The sequence below is a fragment of the Nothobranchius furzeri genome, chromosome 10 (assembly GCF_043380555.1).
Source record: "Nothobranchius furzeri strain GRZ-AD chromosome 10, NfurGRZ-RIMD1, whole genome shotgun sequence".
Taxonomy (NCBI): domain Eukaryota; kingdom Metazoa; phylum Chordata; class Actinopteri; order Cyprinodontiformes; family Nothobranchiidae; genus Nothobranchius; species Nothobranchius furzeri.
The window spans coordinates 52,464,971-52,483,801 of record NC_091750.1 but is presented as its reverse complement, the minus strand read 5'-3'; the positions used below and the strand labels follow the sequence as shown (position 1 = coordinate 52,483,801).

At 41.1% G+C, this 18,831-nt stretch overlaps 1 protein-coding gene across 1 annotated transcript; it reads left to right on the top strand.

The window, feature by feature from the left end:
• The first annotated feature begins 281 nt into the window (after positions 1 to 281).
• On the top strand, positions 282 to 17,556 carry trim37 (tripartite motif containing 37). Its single transcript, XM_015961159.3, has 25 exons — positions 282 to 457; positions 1,489 to 1,552; positions 1,700 to 1,801; positions 2,111 to 2,151; positions 2,647 to 2,763; positions 2,868 to 2,955; positions 3,192 to 3,314; positions 3,591 to 3,714; positions 9,539 to 9,606; positions 9,751 to 9,875; positions 9,952 to 10,002; positions 10,170 to 10,251; positions 10,350 to 10,426; positions 11,221 to 11,400; positions 11,504 to 11,618; positions 11,701 to 11,892; positions 12,174 to 12,307; positions 12,416 to 12,498; positions 14,214 to 14,435; positions 14,568 to 14,786; positions 14,955 to 15,104; positions 15,775 to 15,964; positions 16,040 to 16,125; positions 16,948 to 17,055; positions 17,290 to 17,556. Exons 2-25 carry the CDS (start codon positions 1,532 to 1,534, stop codon positions 17,334 to 17,336), a joined length of 2,745 nt encoding a protein of 914 aa, XP_015816645.1. The 5' UTR covers positions 282 to 457; positions 1,489 to 1,531; the 3' UTR covers positions 17,337 to 17,556.
• Positions 17,557 to 18,831: the final 1,275 nt, after the last annotated feature.

Genomic DNA, 18,831 nt, shown 5'->3' with positions numbered 1-18,831 from the left:
AATAAAAATTTTACTTAAAAAATGTATTGATCTTATGTAGAAAGTATAAAAATGCATAGATATTATTTTTTAATTAGAACAGAAGATCTGTTAGGAGATAAAAGAATAATCCTGAATCGTTGAAGGCAATGGGACTGTAGTAAAGGATCCACACCAAAAGGGGGCAATGATAACACTGGGTGACTCATCGAAACCAAAGAAGAAGAAGAAAAAAGAAACGGAGAAATGTGATTGGTTGTTGCTGGGGGACAAACTGCCTCAGATTAACCGCTACATCTTCAGTTTGGAACATAAAGTGGCCTATTTAATCGAAGCTGACCCAAAACAAGATTCTTAACGCTGTTTATTTTAGTTATATGTTTTTTTTATAAACTGGGGGAGGTGTCATGTAACACGATGTAGCCTCCTCAGACCGTTTGTTGATCAGGTGTAACAGACGAAGCCGAGTCCTCGAAAGGTGAGAAAACCGCTGCTAAAAGGCAGCCAGCTAGCTAGCTCTGGGTACCAATGTAGCTTTTTTTTTTTTTTTTTTGCTCATCATTTGATCAAATTTTGCCTTGTGTTTAATTGTATGAGTAGTTGTTATTTAGAGCAGTGACGGGCTTGTTTTCTGGTAAGTTATTCGTTCTTGTGTTTGCAGCTGACTCTGGGCCTCTTGATGGCTACCTACAATCTGCTATCACCAAGAAATGATAACAGCTTCTGGGAAGCAGAACCTGTAGTTTTTAAACATTTGTGCATTGCAAAAACTCTGTTAATTTGGTGTTTTAACTTTCATAAACATTACTATGTCCCTGCTATCTATTTACTGCACTTTGCGTAGATTATATTCTATTATTGCAGCTAACTTGGTCTATAGATATTTTATGTATGTTTTAGTCTGACGTGTTGACGTGGATGTCCTAATATGACACAGGGATGGACTTGTTATACTTCCTACTCAGTGTGCCATTCAGTTAATATCACGAAACACTTTGGGGTCACAGATTTAAGGGGGGAATTTGGTGGAGCTGGAAGCTTCAGGGACAGATTTCAGGGCCTCATCCTGTAGCTGTCAAAGACCACCACTTTTGTTTTAGTAATTATTTCTTCAGTTTGAAGTCGATTATTTTCACATCATTTTTGTATCCAGAGTGTACACACTACAGTATTTTAAGAAGTGTTTTGATGATGAGCAATTTCTGAGTTTTGAGCTGGTTGCATCAGTTGTTTCTTGGTTGATCTTCTTGTCCAGTTGAACAACAAATGGACAATATTTCTAAAATCTGTGACCGATAATAAATTCTCTTTAAATGTAACAAACATATCCATCAGTTGTGTGAATTAAAACCAGATTGGTTTAAACCTTTTACATTTTTTGCTACTGAGTGATTTAACCTGTTATCAAAATCAGAATAAACACTAATGACTACCAATTATTATGGAACAAAAACTGAGTTTAACCAAGCTCATAATTTTGAGAATTAAATTCATATACTTTTCTTTCAGACTACTTGTTTTATTCATCACCAAGAACCTCAAACTGGCTGAAATGGATGAACAAAGTGTTGAGGTGTGTATAACACATTCGGCATGAAAGCTGTATGATTAAATCTATTTCCAACAACTATTGAGCACAGTCACACACACTGTTTAGTCAAGTTGTTTTATTTTCTGCTGCTGTATTTGGTATTAAAAGTCTCCTTCTGCCTGTTTGCAGAGCATCGCTGAGGTGTTTCGCTGCTTCATCTGCATGGAAAAACTGAGGGATGCTCGGCTGTGCCCACATTGCTCCAAACTTTGTTGTTTCAGCTGCATACGAGTGAGTGGAACAACACAGAAAAGGCAATAATGAATGACAGATTATGTATTCTGCTATTAGCTGCAAATATATTCTTTAATTATGTGTGTAAATGTGCATCTCTGTTTGTTGTTGAGTAGATAAGGTTTCAGCTTGTTTTGAGGGGTTTAAATTAAAGTTGGAAGTAGTTTGTTGGGGGAAAATAGGAGGAATGACATTAGTATGTAGTTCTATTTAGAAAATTATTTCAGATAATCCCTTTTAGTAGCAAACTAGCTGCTCTAGTTGTCTTTACACCCTTTGTTTGAGCTGTAACTTCTTGTTTGACAGCGGTGGCTGACGGAGCAGAGAGCCCAGTGTCCACACTGTCGGTGAGAGCCAAAGATTTTTCTGCCTTCTTTACATCTTGTTGGTGAAAGTTATCAGTCATCCAGGTCATGGTAATCCAAAGGGGTTCAGATGAAGGCAACTGGACTGCTTTCTGATGAAGCCCAGTTGCCTTTATCTGAACCCCTTTGGTTTTACATCTTGTTTTTTTTTTCACTAACTAAAGAAGTTTCAGAGAGACTTACTTTTGACCTTTCAGTAATACATTGAATTAGAAAAAAAACAACAACAACAATAAATTCACAGTGGGAGACCATTAAGAAATCCATTCACAAAACTGTTTCCATAGTGTTGGGACTCAGAAGTATATAATAACTATGGAACAGCTTCCTGTAGCTTCAGAAACACATTTAAATATTTGTTATTCAGCTTTTAGGACATCTTACAGCATCTGGACTATTTCCATGTTCATCCCATACTGCCAGCTGATTTGTAAGGTGTGCAGCTCATGATGAAATATGGGTGTGTTGTGCACACAGAGCCCCGCTGCAGCTCAGGGAGCTGGTGAACTGTCGCTGGGCAGAGGAGGTCACCCAGCAGCTGGATACCTTGCAGCTCTGCAGTCTCACCAAACATGAGGACAACGATAAGGACAAGTGAGCAGCTCCCCCAAACGAAAAGAATAACCAACTTGGTTTCTTTTCTGCTCCCCACTCCTGTGTTTACTGTGTCATATGGTTATGGTTCTATTGCTCTGTAGATGCGAAAACCACCATGAGAAGCTGAGTGTTTTCTGTTGGACCTGTAAGAAATGCATCTGCCACCAGTGTGCTCTCTGGGGAGGAATGGTAATGTTTCACACATTTGGTTTTTAAAATACAGTACAGTACAGAAATGATCCAAGCTAAGGCTCCAGTGATTCCTAACTGGTTTTTGTAAGTTACAAATTGTAACAGTAGCTAAAACAGCATTAGCCAATCATCTCGTCCAAATGATTTGATCAAAGACTCCCAAATATTCTGTTGACAATCGGCACAGAGACTTCGGCAGATCTTCACTTTAGTTATTGATGTTATGTTTACAGCATGGCGGTCACACCTTTAAGCCTCTGGTGGAGATATATGAGCAGCATGTGACCAAGGTGAAGGAAGAGGTGGCCAAACTGCGCCGCCGCCTCATGGAGCTCATCAGTCTGGTGCAGGAAGTGGTGAGGGCTTGATTTCTTCATACAAATAATAATAAAAATTCTCCGATCAAGACTGTAAAACCTGCTTTTTATACATTTGTGATAAAAGGGGAGCAAATTAAATTGTGTTCACTTTGCCACCATTTAAGGAAATCTGTCATCTGTTTACAAGATAAAAACACCAAACCGTTGACATGTGATAAATGCTTTCTTAAATCTCTGTGCAGTGTGTTTTGTGCCTTTCATCCTCTAATGGCACTAACAGATTTTGTTTTATTTTTGTACCCGCTGTACCAGGAGAGGAACGTCGAGGCCGTTAGAGGAGCGAAGGACGAGAGGGTCAGAGAGATTCGAAACGCTGTGGAAATGATGATAGCTCGCCTGGACAACCAGCTCAAGAATAAACTCATCACTCTGATGGGTAGGACCCCTGCACACGTCTGCTGAAATGCAGAAGAACTAATTCCAGGTGTCAGAAATAAAATGATGAGCCCAGAGCTCCTTTCATACACACAGCGACGTCTGTGCAGGTTTGCATGTTTCTGTGTCTGATCACAAAAACAAGCCACTTACAGCTCATTTCAAAATAAGCCATAACAGCAAGGTTGGGTTCCCACATTGTTATTTTTCACTAAAATCAAAACATCTAAAGGTGAAACATTGGCTCATATCACGTACAGTACTTGACTCCTCCACCAGAGCGCAGAAGACTTGCACAGCAGTCAATACAGAAGCCTGAATTAGGATGGCTTACTCTATTAGAATTAAATACTTCTGACTAATAATTGGCTTCCTTATGCTAACATTTGCTAGCATTACTAATATCTTGCTGGCAATTGATCTTATTGTAAGTCACAGACTCACTGAAGCTAAACTCTCCACAAAGCAAAGACATCTTTAACAATAATGTCCTTCTCTTTAGGAACACACACTAAAGTGATCAGGCTCAGCATGTGTCACATCTAAAATGATCCGGGTGGAAACAGTTTCCTGTTGTTTGTTTTTGTGGAATGTGACAATTCCACTATTACTCTGCTTTAGCAGATCATCATGGTTTTCTATCTCTGAGTAAATTACATTATGTTTAATGACTGTTAACTAAAAGGCTGAGTGTCCTCTCGGGTCTTGTTAGCAGCTTAAATGCTGCAGCAGCCCAACTTGGGAAAAGATCTAGTCACACACTCACAGAAAGGCCATGAAACTCGTTAAATGCTAAAATGTTATAAAACTGGATCTTAGGTAAAAAATGGCAGAAAATAGGTCTCTATTTGGAGTGGGGCAGTGAACATATCTAGCTAAATATGTCTGTGTAATGAACTAAAGATGAATCAGCATCATTTTTCCAATCACAAAATTAAACCGTGAGGATTAGGATCACACAGCACCACCCATGCCGTTAGGGAGAGAACATTAAATAACTAGAAAAATTTGCATCTCTTGCGGAGATGCTGTTTGAATGCTGGATAGCTGAAGCTGCTGAACAGCGGAACTGAAGCTGGAACTAAGCAAAACTGTCAAAATGAGCTGAATGTATTGAAAGATGTAGAAGCAAAAATCACCAACAACCAAGTAAAGCACAAAAAGTAAGTGAATAATAGAGAAAAATAATCCTAAACAGCAGAAAACTGAAATCTGTGAACATTGTATAAAAATCTGGACAGCTAAAATGTCTAAACATATGTTATTTCAGTAGGACAAGTTTAACAGTTTAATATTTACATTTAGCTGAAATGTGAAATTAGCAGCATATGCTAAACTTGGAAACTGATTGCTGAAGCTGCTGAATAGCTGAAGTGAAGCTGAAACTAAGGTAAACTGTCAAAATGAGCTGAATGTATTTAAAGATTTAGAAGCAAAAATCACCAACAAGTTTAATAAAGCTCAGAATATAGGTGGAGAATGACAAAAAAATGCTAAACAGCAGAAAACTTCAATCTTTAAACGTTGATTAAAAATTCAAAAGTTGAGATGTTTAAACAACTGGCATTTGAATGAGAATAGTTTAACAGGTACATTTTTACAATTGGCTGAACTGTGAATTTAGAAACATTTACTGATATCTGAAACTGATAGATTAACATATGTTCAGACTTGGTATGGAATTGATGAATTGTTGGATGAATGAAATGATAAATGGACTGTTGGATGGATGTTAGATGGTTTATTGGATGGATGGATGGATGGATGGATGGATGGATAGAAGCATGTGTGGATTTATATGTGGATGGATGGATTCCTTAGGCCCAGCCGATCGATTTGATGTCTCACGTGTGGGTGTGTAATTCCATCTAGCCAGAAGATGATTGACCTCTCTCAACCAATCAGGGGGCTGGGAGGGAGCGGGGCACTTTCCCGCCTTCTGACGGTCAATCAAATTTAACTTGTTTCTAGTTTTAAGTACAGATCATTCAAAAAGATCAAAAACAGAAGTCTGTTATTGGCTCAATATTCAGCTTTTTATATTCATTCTTATGAGACTTGGTTAAAGTGATATGTAGTTCGTTCCTTGTGTTGCCATGGTAACAGATGACAGGAGTCTGCTTTAATAAAGCAATTTACAATGTCACATGACTCTTTTAAACTTTGAATAACATTTCTATATTAAAGAGCAAGTCACCCCAAATGAACATTTTTTTGCTGATAAACTACACTGCTCACAAAAATTAAAGGAACACTTTAAAGAAACACATTAGATACATCAGATCTCAATATGAAGTTGGATATCTATACAAATAACAACAGGGCAATGTCTTAGGAACAAAAGGATGCCAAGTCTTTTAATGGAAACAAAAGTTTTCGGCCCACAGAGGGCTCAATTGTGTAGACACCCTAAAATCGGAGTGAAATGAAGATGTGGCAGGCTAGTCCATTATTTCAAAAACTTAATTCCTGCAACTCAAATTGCTTTTCAGTATCTTGTGTGGCCCCCACGAGCTTGTGTGCATGCTTGACAATGAGACAACGGATGGTGTCTTGTGGCATTTCCTCCCAGATCTGTGTGAGGGCATCCCTGAGCTCTTGTACATTCTGAGGAGCAACCTGGCGCCGCCTAATGGACCGAAACATAATGTCCCACAGATGTTCTATTGGGTTTAAGTCAGGGGATCGTGAAGCCATTCAATTGTTTCAATTCCTTCGTTCTCCAGGTACTGCCTGCATACTCTTGCCACATGAGGCCGGGCATTGTCGTGCATTAGGAGAAAACCAGAACCTGCTGCATCAGCGTAGGGTTTGACAGAGGGTTCAAGGATTTCATCTCGATACCTTATGGCAGTCAGAGCACCATTTCCTAGGCAGTAGAGGTCTGTGCGTCCCTCCATGGATATGCCTCCCCAGACCATCACTGACCCACCACCAAACCTGTCATGTTGAACGACGTTGCAGGCAGCATAACGTTCTCCTTGTCTTCTCCAGACTTTCACGTCTATCACAGGTGCTCAGGGTGAACCTACTCTCATCTGTAAAAAGTACAGGGCGCCAGTGGCAGACTTTCCAATTCTGGTGTTCTTGAGCAAATGCCAATCGAGCTCTACGGTGCTGGGAAGTGAGCACAGGGCCCACTACAGGACGTCGGGCCCTCAGGCCATCTTCATGAAGTCTATTCCTGATTGTTTGGGTAGAGACATTCACGCCAGTGGCCCTCTGGAGGTCATTCTGTAGGGCACGAGCAGTGTTCAGCCTGTTCTGCCTTGCACAAAGGAGCAGGTATCGGTCCTGCTGATGGGTTGTGGACCTTCTACGGCCCTGTCCAGCTCTCCGAGAATAACCGCCAGTCTCCTGAATTCTCCATGTTCTGGAGATTGTGCTGGGAGACACATTAAACCTTCTTGCTGCAGCACGTGTGGATGTGCCATCCTGGAGAAGTTGGACAACCTGTGCAACTTCTGTAGGGTTAAGGAATCGCCTCATGCTGCCAGTAGAGAGCCAAAACTAGCACGAGTGGAAAACCAGCTGAAAAAGATCAAGAGGGAGAAACTTGAAATGACCTCTACATGTTAAACCAGTCCTGTTTTGAGGGTTTTGTAATTGTTGCCACTTTAGTGCACCTGTCGTTAAGTCCATGAACACCATTACAGCTGAAAGTGATTAACAATGCCCTCAGCTTCAACCAGGAAATTATCAGACAGGTCTAATTGATTTCATGCCAGGCCCAATAAAAAAGTGTTCCTTTATTTCTTGTGAGCAGTGTATACAAATGAGTGTCTGATTGTGCTGTAGATAAATGTAGTCAATAATTCGGCACTTTAATGCATCTTTGGAAAAATTTAAATATTCTGCCTAAAACTGTCAATGATGCACCATCGTCAGGTAAAAACTCAGCACTGCATTTGAATTTAAATCTGCCATCGCTATTGGCTAAGAGGTACACTATGATGGCACATTATGATGTCACACAGTGTGTGTATTTATTAGCGGCTCTGCCCTCTCGTTATGCTTGGCAACAGCATCTGTTGCATTTTTCAAACCGGAAGTGGGAGTTGAGTAAGAATCTGGTAGGGGTGACTTGCTCTTTAAAGTATGTTGATACAGTTGTGTCTAAAATGTTTTTAAATGTTCTTGCTAAGCACGTTGCCATGATAATGTAGAACAAATATAAAGTTAATACAAGACTCCTGGGATCAAGCAGGTTGAATTGATGTATCATATGTGTGGGTGCACATTTCCTTTTAGGCAGAAGATGATTGAAAACTCTCAGCCAATGAGAAAGCAGCAAAGGAGGAGGGGGCGGTTCCTGCCTTCGTACTATTGTTAAAATGTCAGCTATGCTGTTAGTTTTAAGTGTTAGAGGTCAGAAAGATAAGAAACAGCAGTATGTTATAGGCTCAATATTAGGCTTTTCACATGAATTTCAATGAGACTTGTTTGGGGATATCCTTATGCACTTGTGTTACCATGGTAACAGATAACGTATTTAAAATTGAATACAAGATTCCGGAGACCAAGCATTCAAAATGTGCGAGCGGCAGAAGGCTTTGATGGTCATTTGTGTGAATTTGTATTTGCCTGCCATGAATTGTCTAGAAGCTATGATGAGAACATTTTAGCTGTTTGAAGCCGATCGGAGGAGAAAATCTCTGTTCCTTTAACATGGGTTTCAATGAGACAGAATCAGGGTCTCCCCATTCTGAGGCTTGTAGAGAAAGAAATGTAACACTTAAGGACAAAATGAAACCCATTCTGAAAAAAATTCCTACTTTTTGAGATATAATTTGTTTCAGTACTCCAAACGATGGTGTTGGAAAGTTGTTTCCAGAAAATGTGAAGGTCAAAAGTTAGAGTGCAGAATTTTCAGTTTAGAGTGGTGGGAAGCATTTTTTTTATTTAAATATTCTCAAAGAAATGAACCGTACGACCACAATGTTTGGAGTACATTCATGAATTATAGCTCAAAACGAAGGTATATTCGTAAGCTGTAAGCCAGCGTGCGTCTCATTTCAATCGGACGTACTGTTCTCTTGGGACAATGCCAGAAACGGAGCAAGGGAGGGTCACCGCTCCTATCTTTCCCCATTATAATTTTAGTGATTTTTTTTTTGAAAATCTCAAGCCATACCTCAACGTCTACCTGTGATTTTAGAAAAACTGTAATAGATATCAAAAAGATTTTTAACCAGTAATGGCTGAAAGTCTTGTGAGTTTGTTGAAACTTGAATGAAGTCTCTAGGTTAAAGTTAAACTATAAGAGTAAGAGTTCAAAAAAGGGATAGGATTTAGCTGAAAATTGAGCAATCCCATTCATTTCAATGGGACCAAAAATCGCAGAAAAAGCTGAATATCTCAAAGTTTGAAATATTTTAATACCAAAAGTCATGAGCTGAACGAGCTGAACGTTTTGATGCCAAAATTGTGTAAATAGTTGAGGAATTGTGGAAGTAAGTTAAATGCCAAAAAACATATGGAAGTAGAATAATAAACTAACTAACTATAAAGAGAAACAGGATCACTATAGTCTGAATGCTTTACAGCATTCAAACAATAATTTTAACAAAAAGAAGAAGCTATTGTTCTGAGTATGTCCTGTCTGAAAAATGAAGGGCTGTTATTGAAAGAGGCTCTAAAATGTGCCCGATGGTGGAGCCCCCTCACAACTACCCCCGCTCTCCTTACAGACACGGGTAATTCAACACATGAAATATTTATCTGGTCTGAGTGGACCTGCACTCAGCAGCACCCATTTAGGCAGCCACACACCCACCAGCTTCCATCCTCCACACTGAAAATAGAAACGTGTTCCTCCCCACCAGGCCAGAAGACGTCCTTGACCCAGGAGACAGAGCTGCTGGAGTCTCTGCTGCAGGAGGTGGAGCATCAGGTTGGTTGTTTACTGCAGATCAAAGCCTCCACCCGTACACAGAGACGTGTCAATATTTTAGACTAGGAGCTGTGATCAATACGGTTTATGGTAGAGTGTCCTGTAATGCAAAAGTTTAGAGAACTTTGTTTGTGCGTTGAGCAGCTTCACTCCTGCAGTAAGAGTGAACTCATCTCCAAGAGTCCAGAGATCCTGCTCATGTTCCAGCAGGTCCATCGTAAACCCATGCAGTCGTTCGTCACCACACCGGTCCCCCCAGACTTCACCAGGTAGCCTGCTCACTTGCAGTATTGTGTAACAAATCACAGAATCTGATCGTAATGCTTGCATGTGCGCTCGTTTCAGTGAACTCGTTCCAGCCTATGACTCCAGCACGTTTGTCCTGGTCAACTTCAGGTAATACTTCATTCTGGCTGCTTTTAGCTGCTGAAGACGTTTTATTACTAGAACCAAACACGTTGGCCATTTTCATCTTCACAAGAGAAAACTGTTGTAGATTATTAAATAAAAAAAAATGGTTTTGCTGCAGGATTAGTAAAGTCCTCTATAACGTGTGTTTGTAGCACCCTGAGGCAGCGGGCCGACCCGGTCTACAGCCCACCTCTGCAGATATCAGGACTTTGCTGGAGACTCAAAGTCTACCCAGTAAGTTTTAATAATGTTTTAAAATTTTGCAGCTCTTTTAGAATTCCTGTATTTGTTAGAAAGAAGTTGATGTGACTTCTTGCGATGTGTCTCTTCAGGACGGTAATGGCGTGGTCCGTGGAAACTATCTGTCTGTGTTCCTTGAGCTGTCTGCTGGGCTTCCCGAAACATCAAAGTATGAATGGTCTTCAAGCCTCTTGCATGAGTTTGTGTTCCCCCTGTTCTTACTTACTTTAAAGCCCCCATGAAATCAGATCGAATGTTAAATGTGTTTTCTATTAAATTCTCCCCCCCAGCTTTTATTAAAGCTTCATTTTAATGGTATCAAATGGTATTTTAATATTTGTATTTTTCTGGGAAAAGTATTTGAAAAGCTTGTTGATTCATTATGTACACAAAGGCCAAAATTTAATAAGCTTCCTGTGAAAACCTGCCGACAATTTTCAGGTTTCTTATTTTAATTATGATTTAAAACAAAACAACGCGGCAGTAATGAAGAGGAGTGAGCCTGCAGAGCTGAATAATCAGAGACTTTCTGAAAGCGGGCAGCGTCTTTTGGGGGATTTTTCTGCATCAAATGATTTGAAATGTCTTGATTTTTAATAAAGTTCTCATAAATCTGACTGCAACATTTACAATAAGACCTCAATCTGCTTTCAAGGCTGCATCAAGAACGGAGGCAAACCTGATGTTAGCTTTTCCTTATAACCTCGTCAACAATTTCAGTTCAGAAGAACACTCATTTTGGTCTATTGGTCTTTTGGATTTTAATTGTAGGGGTAGAAAAATCCAACACTTTCAAGTATGTTATGTAACTGATGACCTGCAGCCTGGTCTCCTTTTTGTGCCTGAAGTGATCCATAATCAGTGAGTCAGTCGATGTTTGAGTCCCGTAAAGCAGTCCTGTAACTGTCGGTAGTGTCCTGCTTTTGTAGAGTGATTCTCATCATTTTCACATTCTCTGCTCAGATATGAGTACCGTGTTGAGATGGTCCATCAGGCCTCCAGTGACCCAACCAAGAACATAATTCGAGAGTTTGCTTCTGACTTTGAGGTTGGTGAATGTTGGGGCTACAACCGTTTCTTCAGACTGGACCTGCTGGCCAGCGAGGGCTACCTGAACATGCAGACTGACACTCTGGTCCTCCGGTGAGCTTAAACACACAATCGCTGTTAGCATTTGCAGAGCGTGTTCACCTGCACCGTTCTGGTTTTATGGAGTTGGGGTGATTCGTTTCTGTGTGCTGTGCAGCTACCAGGTTCGCTCACCTACGTTCTTCCAGAAGTGCAGAGATCAATACTGGTACATCAGCCAGCTGGAGTCGGCCCAGAACGGCTACATCCAGCAGATCAACAACCTCAAAGAGGTTCAGTTCACTCTTTGGTCTAAAATCTAAAGATGACTGATCCAAACATGTCAGTGGGGGTGAAACCTGTGTCTGATTTCAGAGGCTGGCCATTGAATTGTTTCGCCGCCAGACATCACGCAGCTCCTCGCCTCCTGACCTCAGGCTGGCTACAGGCACCATGACGTCTGACAGGGACCCACGCTCGGTGAAGAGCGACGACGACCCTCAGACAACCCTGAGCAACTCCAAGAAAGGCAGCGAAGAAGAGAGGACTCAGCACGACGACTCAAATGTAAGAGGAACTGAACAGTTAGTCTGAGCTAACCGCTGATGGCGGTGCAGGGTAAGTCCTCTGCTTGCCAGCTCCAACGTTGATATCACGGGACACGAGGAGCCAAATATTATATTATATTCATAGCAATTTTTTAAATCACCTTTCATGTCATCTACCTTCCAGTAGGAGGTGCTGCAGCATCTTTCTTCCTTTCTCCCAGATGGCATGTATTGTAGCAAGGTTCTGCTGAGTCGTTGTCCATCACTGCTGATCATTATTGGACTGATGGTGTCATTCAGGAATTGTCAGATGGAGACTTGGAGGTGGATTGTCTGACGGAGGAGGAGGTGAACCCCCTGGATGGCAGCAGCACCTCGGGGAGCTCCACTGCCACCAGCAACACGGAGGAGAACGACATCGACGAGGAGACTATGTGAGCAGAACGCCTCGCATTCCATCAGTGTTTTAGGAGGTCCAGAAACATGGAGTGTGCTGTTTTTATTTCAGCATTTATTAATAAATAAACGTAACGTTTGTTCAGGTCTGGGGAGAATGACGTGGATTTTATTGGGAACCTGGAGGCAGAAGAAGGAGAGCTGTCTGATGACCTGGTTGGTGCTACAGGTGAAGTGATCTTAAATCGTTTGGTTTTTCTTTCTATTGCAGATGTTTTTGTGTTTTCTGTTTGTGACGTTGTGGTCTGGATTGGTCTCACAAAACACTTTCAAACAATCCCAACTTTATGACCCTGCTGAGACCAAACAGTGCATCATAAATAGACAGTGTGCACATGATTTGTTTTTGTCTCTTTTTAGAGTACATGCTGTGAAGAACGATAACTTTATTTTATTTATTTTTTTAACAGTGCATCTGTTTCTAACAGCAGTTCTACATTTTGGTGCAGAAATCTTTAAACACAACATAGAAAAGCAACAACAGTTGTTTCACTTTAGGTGTCAGTTTGCAGAATATCTCATGAATAACAGGACTGGTTTAAACAAAACTTAAAAAACGGATGTTCACCTGTAGTTGGTTAACTTTTTGAGTCAGCCATATTCAAGATGGCCACCATAGCTAAGCCACCTTTGGCTATATCTCAGTGTATTTCACTGATATTGAGGCTAAAACTCAATGTGTTTGCAGCTGAGAGTTATTTTAAAACACAGTCAGAGTGCTAAAAGGACGCATGAATGTTTGTGATGATCTGAGTATAAAAGCCTGGTGTAAAAGGCAGCAGGTGACGCACAATCCTTGTAGTAACACAAATCCTGTGAGGAGTTGTTCAATAGAGAAGTATATTTCTTTGTTTTTTTGTGCACAGTTTTAAAGACCTGCAACATATTTGTTTGATTTGACACATCTGACCTATTTTAGTGGGGCGGTGATGAAGCTGTGCTTATTTTAACTTTAAAAGATCACAAACACACTCCAGAGCGGTTTCCTAGTGCTTCTGAGGCGATAATGTCAAAAACTGAATGTGAGTATTGACTAAAGCCTCCATTCGCTCTTGTTTTGAAGCAAACAAAACCATCAGCTGCTGCTTGGGAATTTACAGATTCAGTTTGAGCCCTGACTGCTGCACAAACAGAAAGTAGTGTGTGTGTGTGTGTGTGTGTGTGTGTGTGTGTGTGTGTGTGTGTGTGTGTGTGTGTGTGTGTGTGTGCGCGCGCGTGCGTGTGCGTGCGCGCGCATGTGTGTGTGTTGAAGGGCATGAGTCATTGCCTGAGCACTATGAGCTTTGTGTATCCTGCAGGTACAGAAACACTCTGTGTGTGTGTGTGTGTGTGTGTGTGTTTGTGTGTGTGGTGGTGGCCGGGGGGGGGGGGGGGGGGGTTACTGCACATTTTTAGTGCATAGTAGTTATGTCTTAATGCTTTGCATTGATTGTGTAAAAGAATTAATTTCTTAATTTAGATTTTGAAGTGGATTTGGTCTCTTCCAGACCTCCACTGAGCTCCCACACTTAGCTGGAATGAAGCCAGTTAGACACATGGGGACTTTAGAGTGGATGACTCAGAAAAAACGGATCATTATCTCTGTTCAACTGTCCTTAAAAAATAAAATTCCAACTTACAATTTCAGTTGAAAAGAGAAGAAAAAGGTCAGGAGTTACTGAATGAGTTTTACGGTTTAAAGTCTCCCTCAGTGCATTTATTTAGAATGTTACTGTGTTAATAACCCTAAAACCATGCTATTGATTAGCTGTCTGTAACTAAAGCATCATTTTTTCAGATTTTTATGAATCAGCTTGGATGAATCTATATTTATCTTAAGATTTATGGTTTTATAACAAGAGTTGTTTGTGAACCTGAATTTCCGTGGTTCTGCCTGATCTGCAGGTGGATCCAGCTCCAGTATGCGCTCCTTACATCGTGGTTCTGCTGCCGGGCGGTGTTCTGGTAACGGAGCTGCTGCCGGCGGAGCCATCGGGCCAGGCAGCAGCCTGCTGGATATCGACCCGGTCATCCTGATCCAGCTGCTGGATTTGAAGGAACGCAGCACCGTAGAGTCTCTGTGGGGGCTCCAGCCTCGCCCACCAGTGTCTCTGCTGCACAGCCAGGGTCAGGAAACGGTCACACTCATGATTATGTTCACCAGTAGAAATGTGTTGTTTATTTAATTAATTCTACCAGTGAGAGTTTTACCTTAAAATCACTTCTGAAACTTTCTCATGTCCCCTCGTCTCTCTTCAGTGCATGTCCACTCGAGAAAAGAGCGAGAGAGGCGGCCCCAGGTGGTGCGACGCTCGGCTCCGGACTCTGGAGTCCTGATCCGCCTCAAGGCTCAGATGGCAGAGGTCCGCAGCAAGATGTCTGATGTCAAGAGTCAAGTTATGGAAGCTCGGGAGTCTGGGGAGTCCAGACCGGGCCCATCTGGAGCCTTCGGCGGGGAGGAGGTTTCATCTCATCACGGTAATTCAAACATGCCTGCTTTGTTACAAGCCAGGTGAGCTAGACCTAGTGGGGAGAGCTCGGTCTAGACCCTGCTGCCCCGGTAAGGACCGGGCCTTTCATGCTGTCAGTTATAGTTCCTACGGCCCTGATCTTAAATTTAAATGCCTTACGTTTGCTTTCTTGTAGCCAGGAAGTCCCTGTCTCCTGTCCTGGACAGCAGCAGCTCTCTAGTGGTGAAAAGGATGAGTCCCGACGTGCTGGAGAAAGATCTGAGAGGAGGAGACTCAGCTGCTGAGCTCAGCCTGCATCCTAAAGATGGGATGGGAGGTGCAGATGGTCAGTAAGCACAATGTTGAGCTGTGAGTGAAAACATAAAAAAATAATGTGAGTCAAGAAGAGAAATGCTGATAAAAGTGTGGATTTTCTAGCTTTGCTTATGGAGCCGATCCTTGCTGAAGTAAAATGTTGTGCTTTTGTGTTTAAGAGTTTAAGCACTGCTGTTTTTTAAACTTGAGTGTCCTTGACTTGTATGTTGTTAAAGTATCATCTTGATGCTGGTGAAAATGATGTGCTGTGAAAACATCCACTTCTCTGAGTGGGACTGAAAATAGCCCCTGATTCTGGAGCGGTCTGACTGTTCTGCCTCTTCTCTTAACACTCGTTTAGTTTGTTTACTTTAGTGTTTCTTCACTAGACCGTGTATTTCACACTATGCCTTTGCCTTATTGTAGGATCATTGTTTAACTTTGATTTGTGCTATAACAAAAAATATTATTTATCTGCAGAATATTCCTAAAGAAAATGCATGTGCAGAATTATTTTCATGGTAAAATACCGGCAGTGGCATCTGCACTGACAAGGATGTTTACATATCAACAAATCTGATTGCATGTTGATTAAATTAAGCACTAAATGCACTTACTAGATCTATTATTCTGCATTTCTGGGTTTTTTTTTATTTATAAGTATTTGTCGATGTCTGATTTTGTTTTTGCATCTCTTCCAGGAGTTCTAAAGTCAGACTCCACCCTGACACCTCTGTGCAGCTCCTCATCAGAACAAGCCTCCACCTCCAAGCAGCAGTTCTCCGTGGAGCAGCAGCTGTATGGGGCCTCCGGGCCCAGAGATGAGATCTTTTCCCTGGGAGGAACCAGCTTCATGGCTGCCAGCAAGACCTACAGCAGCAGGACTCTGGGGTGCGAGTCAGACGCTCACCATAAACTCGGCTCTTCCACATCATCACATAACTCTGTGGTGTTTTTCTGCTGCAGGGCTGTTGCGTTGGACGGTGAAGCCGAAGGAAACTCCCATCAGTCTTTGCTGAAGGGAACATCTGCCCAACCCCAGTCGGCTGAAGGTTGGCTCACTCTCATTGTTATGGTCACATACTGAGTTCTGTAGCACGCTGCAGCATATTCAGTCTGTTCATTGAGCCTGAGGTGAATTTAAAAACTAACATTTATTAGATTTTTATTGTGGAAAAACTTCTAGATTTGAACTGATTGAAATGTTTCCTTCAAATCAGCTGAAGATCAGCAGTTAGTGTGATTAAAAATCCAAATATCTGAGTTACTTTGGGGTACCTGAACACCGCCAAGCCCATGGACAAACCATTCTTAACATTAACTGGTTGATGGTACCAAATTATTAGGAAGAAATGTATTGTTGATGCTATCTCCTTGGTATCGGCCTTTAAAATCATAATCGGTGCGTCTTTACTTACATATCACACTGATGATGTAGACTGGTTCTGCAGTTCTTGGAAATTCGATGTTTTCAGGGTTTGTGAATAAAAAAATGCCTCACAGGAGAATTTTTTTACTTTAATGAAAAGTTGCTATCTCTGTTAAAAAGTTGGGGTTTTAGGTCAAATAGATTCTGGTTATTTTAATCTGCTGAAGAGGATCTCTGCCCATCTTTGCCAATGACTGCCTGATAGTATTTGTCTACATTAAGCTCATAAATTCCCCCTTTTCAAAGTTTGATACACTTATATTTCTCAGTTATTTGTAGAACAAATCAGTTATAAAGCATTTTTCAAAAACAATGATGCCTTTAAGATGTCCTAAAATCTCAACTCCCACCTCTGCAGACGTGTCAGTGAGGTTATGAAGCCCATACGTTTTACGGTTGAGGGTCTAAGTATTTGATTCTATCTGATGCTCCGTGTCGACTGCAGATCCGTCGTCTGTGTTGGTGGCAGCAACCAGCAGTGACAGCGACACTGAAGATGAAGCTCTGCAGAGCTGCAACTCACGTTACGACAACCACATCCCCCCATGCACAGGTAACAAACACCAGTTTCAACCGTCTTCCAGTTTATTGACAAGTATCGCATCAAAACATTTTAAAAGCTTCCCGGATTTTAAGTTTCTTGAGTTTTCTGTTGTTTAAAAGTGAAGCTAGAGGGGTTAAAACATCTCTGTGTGTCAGGTCTGACGGTTGGATGAAAACATCTGTTATTTCAGTAGTTTTCCTGAATTGGTTGTGATTTTCTTTTCCCCCTTCTGTCTTCTACCAGGAGAGCAGCTCCTGTCCGACGACCTGGGTCTACCTGCCGACAGGTGATTCCCGTCAGACCACTGCTTCGTCATTGATCTGATTGCACCCCCGTTAGCTCCACAGACCTAAACATTAGAAGCTGCTTGTTTTGCATGAACTTAAACAAAATGCAACCACCTGCCTGTTTATGCAGAAATGCAAATAGACTTTCTCAGAACTAGACAGAGGCGTTAATGGTAATATGATGAAAACGTTCTATAAACAGACAAAAACTTTTACTGAGTTTCATATTCTAGTTTCCTCTTTAGACCTGAGGACACTGATTGTGTTCAGGTCAGCCGATCGCTATAATTCAGAACAAATCTGTTACCATTCTTGTTTGAATGCTTTTGTTAGTCTGACGGCATCCAAATACGTTTATTACTAGCATGTTATAACAGTGTCATGTTTCATAATGCTGCTTTGCTGATAAGTTCAGAGATTCTACTGCACATCCTCCTCATCGTCAGCACGAATAGACTCCGTTTTAGACAATAGAGCCTGTCAGCAGCTTCAACTGTTGGATTCGTCTAAATGCTTTTACTGCTAATAGATGCTACGGTTAAATACAAAAAACCCTAAATGACTCATTGGAAACTTTTTGCACACTTAAAAATATTGATAAAACTTTTCATTTTTAATGATCAAAGTGGGGAAAACCTGCCTCGGGCCAGTTTGTTCTCGTTTATTTATTTAGAGGGGTAGTTTAAGAATCCCGTTGACTAAATGCTCCAGAAACCGTTTTTACACAAAACAAAAACACTTCTGGCGTCTTTTCATCGTGCCAGGCTTGTTTTTGTCTCGGTTTTCTAATTCTACTTCAACAAGGTTAACAAACACAGAAGGAAAAAGGTTACAAACTCTGTTCAATTTAGCATAAATTAGTTTGTTTAAATAGGACCAAAAAGTGTTGGCAGTGTGGTTTTCCCACAATAAAAAAGCTTTGAGTAAATTGAACTGTGTAATTCATTTGGGTGAAGCGATCTTTTTAAAATGCGCCGCGTTTAACAGTAGATTTGTATGAAGGCCTGCAATTATGTAACGTGCTCTTTGCGGCGCTGCTTGGTGGGTTTATTAGTTTACACCTCTGAACAAATGGGGCAGAGACCAACTTTGAAGGTTTCTGCTGAGCCTTAAAACACTCGAGATGTTTGGGAGCTGTATACTTTTCTGCACTTTGTGAAACTTTGAGGTGAAGCCATGTTCTCTGCTGGAAACCTGATCTTCACTTTCTGTAAATATGTTGTTTTGTGTTTGCCTGGACTAGAAGGAAAATAACAACTTTATTTTGTCTTGAGACTCCAGATGTTTTCTCTGTTATTTATGCTGCCTGTAAACACGAGATGCACAGCAGCCAGACTCAACATTCGGTCTTTATCTTATTCTTCTGAGTTTATTTAATTAAGAATGTACCTAGAGTGCACCATTTTTATTCTGTGTATATTTTCTTTTTGTGTAATAAATAAAATGTTTTGCAACATGTGAAAACTACACGCTCTCATATCTTTGGCCTCAGTATTAA

What these genes read in the sequence shown, in the direction of transcription:
- trim37 (XM_015961159.3), top strand. Translation starts at nt 1,532, where the DNA reads ATGGATGAACAAAGTGTTGAG. An exon ending in TGGATGAACAAAGTGTTGAG is followed by an intron (nt 1,553 to 1,699) that starts GTGTGTATAACA and finishes GCCTGTTTGCAG; the next exon opens with AGCATCGCTGAGGTGTTTCG. An exon ending in GGAGACTCAAAGTCTACCCA is followed by an intron (nt 10,252 to 10,349) that starts GTAAGTTTTAAT and finishes GTGTCTCTTCAG; the next exon opens with GACGGTAATGGCGTGGTCCG.